Source organism: Dendroctonus ponderosae, unplaced genomic scaffold (genome assembly GCF_020466585.1).
Source record: "Dendroctonus ponderosae isolate FM_Combo_2020 unplaced genomic scaffold, Dpon_F_20191213v2 Dpon_F_20191213_1, whole genome shotgun sequence".
Taxonomy (NCBI): Eukaryota; Metazoa; Arthropoda; class Insecta; order Coleoptera; family Curculionidae; genus Dendroctonus; species Dendroctonus ponderosae.
Genome location: NW_026017110.1, coordinates 37,824,426 through 37,831,963, shown reverse-complemented (window position 1 = coordinate 37,831,963; position 7,538 = coordinate 37,824,426). Strand labels below are relative to the sequence as shown.

The window sequence follows — 7,538 nt, the reverse complement described above, 5'->3', positions numbered from 1 at the left end:
AAGTAAACGGTTACAAAAAAAATATTGTAGACGTTGGTCCTCTAAGGAATCTTTTTTCTGTTTGTTTGGAGGTTCTCTGCGTTGAATGAACTTTACCGGAGAATGCGAATAATTCAAAATTATCAGAAAAATAATTGATTCTTCATTATTAGCCCATCCTCGCCCACGCCTGTACGTGTACCAGTGGATCAAGAAAATTACATTTTCTTCATCCCGTGTGGAAAGTAATAACTGGCAAAGAAAATTATTCGCATCCTCCGGTAAACGTTTAGTTCGTCGAACAAAAAGAATAAAGATTCCTTAGAGGATCAACGTCCACAAGATTTTTTTTGTAACCGTTTACTTGTACGATCTTCTACTGAATATAAAAATTGTACATTTAACAATTGTACTTTTTAGGTAGAGCTCGTTCAGATTTTCAAAGCGACTGCGCGAAATAACAAAAACAATTTTGTTGATCCCCTGATGGAAAGTACGTACTTGCGCCGCTGTTTTCGATGGCGAAAGCATCACTTTTACCCTTTACAAATTCTTCATCCCGTGTGGAATAAGTGTGGAAGTAATAATTTTCGTCACGCACGCTGAGCTTGACTTTGGCACTGTCTGGCAAGCTATTTTTTCAAAACCTTATACTTTCCCCGGCTAGTTTCTAGCGAGGATCAAGAAAAATAGTATACGGAACGCGAGACGAAAGTGGAAGACCAGCCACTGCTTGAAGTTGACGCCCGAGGCAAAGCCAAGGGCGTAATGCACGCGAACATGAACTTCGACTTTTGTCTCTTGGTTGTGCCGTAATATATTATTTTCTAAGTATCTCAAAAATTAAAATACCTTTTTTTAGAACGCCATGTATATGACCCCCTGATTGTGCAACTTTTTACTAACTTAACCGACTTTCCGACCAATTTCTCATGGTTTCGAAGATTCCCATGCAATGGATCCTTATCTTGGACACCCATGTGCCACATGTGCATAAATTAATGTTAACTTTATTGGATTCGGATACCATTTTTGTAAGGTAAATATTCCGTTTAACTCCCAATATACTAACTTGTGAAATGTATGTTCTGGTTCGACGTTTTGATTTTGGGAACTAGGGATGCAAGCGCGCATTAACTTCTTGAATGCGGCCTTCGTGTGTCTAACGTCGTAATAGTCCACTGGAATAAAATCAGTTTTTGGCGCTGATTCTACTCTGATACCCTTCATTTGAGCCTTTTCTCCTAATATGTACAAGGCCGCCCTGAAAATATGTATAAATTGATTATAAAAGAATTAATTAATAAAGAAGAATCACACAACAAATATGATGTATTTTCTATACCTTTAGAAGGCCATGAAATATAATTTAAAAAAGTATATTTTTAGCTTTGGGCAAACTACCAAAAAACTACAAAAAACAACCGTTTTCGTTCAAAAATAAGTATTTTTCTTGGAAAGTGCATTTCTATCTCTTCTTCACACTCCCATTCCAACAATTTTATTTTTTATCAAAACTTTCTGGCACATGTTTTGGCAAACCAACCTTTGAAACGTATGAACAGTATCAGCATTATTATCCAAATCAGTGGAGTGTCTCATTGTGGCTCTGGCTTGTTGTCCTTGTGCTAAGGACGCTTGCGATGACTGCCTTCGGTCTTTGAGCGAACCCCATCGCCCAAAATTCTTTGGCCCCTTCCCTCCGGAATGTCTTGGAAAACCGCTAACATTTCTGTTTAAATTGCAAAATTAACGAGAAAACCATCCTTACCCTAAAGTTCCTATTGCCTTGTTAAAAGCGTTTGTTCTCCTGGCTACTTCGGGTGTTAATGTGGCACAAGCCAAGGGATCATCTGCAGCCAGCAACAACGAGTCGATGCTTAAAGAACTGTCTGACATTGCCCAACCAGGTCTACAAATTAATATAAAATAAAGGAAAATGCTCTGAATTAAATTTATGTTATTAATTAGTCTAAACTAACCTGTGCGAGAATATTGGTGTTGCATTGACTATAGCTGAAAAATACTTTTCATGCTCATTAGATGAGGTAGACTCTGTCGAAGCATTGGGAGTGGGGTGGCTTTTTAACATTCCCATTACACTTTTGCCTAGAAACAAGTAAGTGTTCAAAGACTGTGCGGACCTTTTCCTCAATTATATAAAATAAGGATAGTCCAAACATCTTACCGTGGTGTCCAGCACCTCGTAAGAGCAAAGCTTTCGTTCTGGGATGTCTCCATGTAATACTGGGTATTCGTCCTTGTCGTGAACACCTACAGAATCGTCTTATACTTTCATCTGTTATCGTCGAAGGAACCACCAACAAAGCAGGATAACTATAAGTAAATAACCAGGTTATTCGATTTTTGCCCATAGAAAATATGCTGCTGTCATACCTTCTGCACATTGAATACATGGAATTCACAGAGGTTAACCGAAACTGATCCGGAGCCCCTTTAGTGTTAAGCGGAGATGTATTATTACACACCCCCAACCTTTTCCAATCTCTCACATAGCTTCTTTCCACCATCCGCTCTAAAGTTTTGGCATCTGTTAGCGTTGGAGTGGCCGGGATGGGGTTGTTTTCAAAATCATCAATGGAAATGTCATCGTCATTTCCAAAATCTTCGAGCGGCAGACTCATTCTGCCTGGAGATGTCATGTATTTATTGGTGTTCTTAATCGTAACCTGTTTTTGGAGACAAATATGTCAGTGCATTAATTGTATATTGCTACAAATTGCTTCTTACATTTGGAAACACATATTTCTGTTTCTTAGATGACGATTTCGGTTTTAAACCTGCCTTTCTTGCCGTTTTCAGGAGAGTTTTCTTCGCAAAGCCTTTCAATGTGGCGTTCTTTTCTTTGTTCTTATGCAGAGGCGTTTCATTAACAGTCACTTGTCCTATACAAAACCGAATTTACTCTCTGACGGTCTGATTAAAAAAGAATGGTACTGACCAGCGAATGCGAAATAATGCCAGAAGTTTGGAGGATGTCTGGTTTTGTGCAACAGCTTTCGCAAATTATCTATGTGTTCTGCAGTCACTTCCTCATCAAAGGCTAGTTTCATTAATTGAAACGTACATGACCTAAACAGAAAGTATCGTGTGCTTAAAAAATAATAATAAATCACAAGTCAATTACCTCAGTTGTAACCCTTCTTGAAGCCATTGATCTAAATGCGCCAAATATTGGACAGCTACTTTTTTCTCTTTGGTCAAAGACGTGACTGGGAATGATCGAACTATAATCTGCTCACAAGCTGGAAGCAATATTAAGTGTGTAAACATTGCGAACCAATATACCTTTGTGTGACCTACCAAACGAATCGCACGGTGTTCCTTTGAAAATAATCCTGTAATTTGTCAAGAAAATGGCACCCTCCGAAGGTAAGAGAGGCGGTATTCCCAAGAGACCCGGAATGCTTTCTTCCCTATATAAAGACAATTTATATTCCAACGATATTTTAATAAGAAATTGCAGCTGACATACCTTCCATCTGGAAGCAGATATACCCGTAAGCCATCCATGATTAGCTGCTCTCCCATCAACAAGTTCGGAGTTAAGATCTTTGGTTTCTGGATGGGTGGACGTCTCTTCGACTCCCTAATAATGAATTCGTTTCATCAAAACCTTTTTGAGCTTAAGGCCTAGACGGAAAAATATTGAACTAAATAAATCATCGGCTATTAATTACCTATATACACCTTCCAACGTTTCTATGTGCATGTGAACTACTCCTGGAATCATTTGGTGAAGATTTCTAATGTGGTCTCTTGTTACACCCCCTATTAGAAAATTAGATTATACTATCTGGCATATACTAAGTATAAATAATATTAACAATTAAGTACACAGTATGTACAGGGGTCGGCACTAGAAGTGTTACCAATTAAAAATGTTAAATTTTGTCATTTTTATGTTTGTTTATTAGAAAACTTAAACATTAAATTGAAAAAACATTTTTAATTAAAAACATTGTTCGATCTAGCCTCCATGAGCGCGGATAACCGAGCCTGTCCGGGAAGCAAAACGCCATCAGCCCGTGCAGTACCACAGCTTATATATCATACAGCTAGGGCACTCGCCGTCGGCATGTTTGATCTAATGGTTTCAACCAACGCTTGCTATCTCCCTCGCACGGGGTTTATTTGTCGAGTCCGGACTAAAAAGATTTCTATTATTGTAAATGAGCTAGAACAGTGCCACATTAAGAAATCTTTAAATAAAATTTATTTTTTACTAAAATTTTAAAATACAACCACACATCGATTTACTGATTGGCTATTCAATATATATATATTGATTGGCCATTTATACAGGGCGTTCAAGATAACGATGCATAGTATGGGTATCTTCAAAACCGTAAGAGATAAGAAGTAGGTTAAACTAATTACTGACAAATACATTTTCCTATTATCAAAATGACAGTCAAAACTATTTGAAAAAACTCGAATAACTACATTAATCGAGGAAGGATGGTCAACTAAAACAGTAGCTGAGAGATTTGGAAAATCGAGGAGCAAGATTTATAGAGATTAATTAAATTGTCAAATTAAAACAAGTTTGTGTGCTGTATTATACCAACTGTACATGGCATTTTCAAAAAAGAAGTATTTAATTTAACTGAGATAGTTAGAAAAAGTGGTTTTTCGTTTTTATTCAATTTTGAAGTTATTTCAAATCATATCAAAAAACAAAAAAACTCATATTTTTGCACCGTTTCGAGAGCTCCAAGCTCGTTTTTGCTATTGCTCGAGCTTTGTTATTAACTGTTTCAGATAAAAATAAATTCTTACAATGAAAAACAGTTACTTCACAAAAGTTGAGGGAAAATATTTGCATGAATGATTAAAATATGTAACTTCTCTTGAAGAAATTTCATGCAAACATCACTTTGTGTGATACACCTTTCAAAATTGGTTTGAAAAATGAATCGTATTTATCGTATTTAATTTATGCATCGCATTTACTAATATGGATCTTATTTAATAACATTACCGCAACAACTACGACTATGAGCGGCTGGTACAATATACACCCCGATCCCACGCCAATGTGCTCTTTTTGGTCCAGAGGCGGGATTTACGGGCTCCGCGATTAAAACGACGAGAAACCGTGTTCCGATGGAGAGTGCCCCACAACCATAGGACCAAGTTGTAGCGCATATGAGAATATCTTGCATACTAGCGCATAAAATTACTGCAAACGCCTGTGGCGAATAACGCCATCTCATGCGTTGTCAATCAAAATCCGCACAAATCTTTCCGGAAAAATCATAATCCGAAGACGCTTTTTTGCTCATATTTGAGTTCGGCAGATTAAAATAAATAACCAATATTATTTGCGCAAAAAAAATCACTTGCTATAAATCTATGATTTACTTTATAGCAAAAAGTGCATTTAAAAAGTATACACCTATTTTCTCATGAATTTGCCGGCTGTGGAAATAATTTTTAGGTCTTACTAATATTTTTCCTTATTCCACATTACGTCAATTATAGGTACTCGCGCCAATTTTATATTAGGCTTACGAAAAAGAAAAACTAAATTTTCACACCGTGCGGCGTTTATTGGAATTTGCAAGTTCTATAAGAAGAATCGATTATAGAAACTTCTGCACAAAGGCAAAAAGTATTGAGAAAATATTTAAAATGGAAGAAAATGTATATCATGCATTGCAGCCGTATGTAGCTAATGTATGTACGCACGTAATATACGCACTAAATACCGCTATTGGATTTTGTGATTGCCCATCTGGCACAACACTTGTGGGCTGTAGAATTTTATTGCAGATTTCTGTTCCAATTTTCGTCAATTCTACATCATAAAGACCGCGTTAAGTTCAGAAATTCAATTTAACGCTTGTTCGGTGATCTCAAACGACCAAGTTCTCGGAACTGACAAGGAAGCGGTGATTTTAATTGGCTGATGCTGTTACGCAATGTGACCAACGTTAGATAATACAAGTCAAGTCCCAATTGACGATCCCGAGGCTCAATAGTTTTTATAATACACAAATAAAGTCAACCGATGGTTGGTCATCCGGAGGTTCAACCCGACCTTTATAATACCCGCCCTTAGGAGTACGGGACTGGAAAGGGGTTAATGTTGGACAGGGATAGATGGAGACGAATCATAGATGCAGCTAAGACCCACGAAAGGTTGTGACGCTAGAGAAGAAATCGTACACCATACTCTCATGTTTTGAGCGTGAAGGGGTGTTTCATGCACGAGGGCTCTCAAGCAACCAGTATCTGAACTTTTGTTTAATAACAAAACCAGAGAGGTGGAAGTGCGCCTCATCGTTCATCTATTAGTTGTTTACTTGGTCGTTATTCGATGGTGAACCCCTGGCAAGCAGCACGTCACAAAATTGGATTCGTTGGTGATTAAGGATTAAGAACTCGGATTAAGAAATGGCACAATCTGCATCTTGTAAGAGTGAAATCGAAGACCTTCATGGAGCATCCTTCCCACGGATCTGTCACTTATCCCAAGGTCAGTAGCATGGCGGCTGGCTGAACGGTATGAACTTCTTAACATTGCTTGTCGGACAGTTTCGGCGTTTTCAGGTGTTAGAACCATTTTGGCACTATCACGTCTTTTCTTACGCGCGGATTCATTTTGCTTCAGATTGTCTACCCAGCTTTTAATAGCGTCATATGTCGGTTGATTGCGCAGTATGTTAAATTGCCACCGAGAGTCACGTCACGTTCGCACCAGACCCTCGCCATTTTGGTAACCGGCTTTAACAGCGTTGTTCACAGCGCCGGATCTAGGGGGGACAACGGGGGCTATAGCCGCGGGCCGATAGCCTCGGTAAGATCTAGTATAAAATCAAATACAAAAATCGGAAGTTTAATTGCACTAGCGACACCGGGACGCCGTCAAACGATTGCGGTTTTTCAAAACGTAGCGACAAGATGGTGATATCGGACCTTTATTTAGAAAAGGGCCTCTGCATCTTGAACTTATGGTACGCCATGCTAAGCATGACCTACTGGTGACTTTCGGCCCCACCACTTTGCAACGTGCTGCCAACCCCACCCCAAATCGTTCCATTTCATTGCCGTACCTTGTATTATCAACGAATAAAATTTCAGTTTCGTTACCTACCTTCGTTACAAACTCTGTCAATGAATCGTGAAACAATCCGAATAACAGTACTGCCAGTTTCGCTAGGATCTTGATCTTCAAAGCCAGATTCGGCGTCTGCGCTGTCACTTTCTGCAACACTGTAAATAACACTAAAACAATGTAGCTCATAGTAAATATGTATGTAAAAAAAAGATAAGGATACATGCACACCGGCGACCGAGCTGGGCAATGCTATGCTGAAAGTGGCCATGCGATGCGAGCGAGTCCGAGCGAGTGTGCATATAGGATGCGATTTTTTAGTGCTTTCAGTTGTGGAATAAAGCTTGGCTTGAGAAGTTAAAGGTCGTAGTTTCTATGGATTCATTAGAAAATCAAACTTAAAATTATAAGAAGGATACAATTCACGTGGGAAGCACTTGGCAAACTCGGTTTTATCCTTAAGGATAAGAATATT

At 38.5% G+C, this 7,538-nt stretch overlaps 1 protein-coding gene and 1 long non-coding RNA gene across 7 annotated transcripts in view; one reads left to right on the top strand and one right to left on the bottom strand.

The window, feature by feature from the left end:
* The window catches only part of LOC125505905, a 1,499-nt gene extending 436 nt beyond the window's left edge, over window positions 1-1,063 (top strand). The window contains exon 2 of the long non-coding RNA XR_007282545.1: window positions 647-1,063. This is a non-coding gene — a long non-coding RNA (uncharacterized LOC125505905). The remainder of the gene's footprint in view (window positions 1-646) is intronic.
* LOC109541362 (myotubularin-related protein 13) overlaps window positions 1-7,538 on the bottom strand; it is a 43,502-nt gene that overhangs the window by 9,611 nt on the left and 26,353 nt on the right. For 3 of the 6 annotated variants that reach the window (XM_048670790.1, XM_048670793.1, XM_048670792.1), the window contains 13 exons: window positions 7,103-7,233; window positions 3,681-3,771; window positions 3,476-3,589; window positions 3,304-3,416; window positions 3,128-3,245; window positions 2,942-3,072; window positions 2,731-2,885; window positions 2,377-2,669; window positions 2,168-2,316; window positions 1,962-2,088; window positions 1,751-1,891; window positions 1,526-1,702; window positions 1,052-1,243 (listed from right to left, as the gene is read on the bottom strand). In XM_048670790.1, coding sequence (XP_048526747.1) covers window positions 1,052-1,243; window positions 1,526-1,702; window positions 1,751-1,891; window positions 1,962-2,088; window positions 2,168-2,316; window positions 2,377-2,669; window positions 2,731-2,885; window positions 2,942-3,072; window positions 3,128-3,245; window positions 3,304-3,416; window positions 3,476-3,589; window positions 3,681-3,771; window positions 7,103-7,233 — 1,932 coding nt within the window. The remainder of the gene's footprint in view (window positions 1-1,051; window positions 1,244-1,525; window positions 1,703-1,750; window positions 1,892-1,961; window positions 2,089-2,167; window positions 2,317-2,376; window positions 2,670-2,730; window positions 2,886-2,941; window positions 3,073-3,127; window positions 3,246-3,303; window positions 3,417-3,475; window positions 3,590-3,680; window positions 3,772-7,102; window positions 7,234-7,538) is intronic. The other 3 variants (XM_048670791.1, XM_048670794.1, XM_048670795.1) reach the window with 1 other exon arrangement.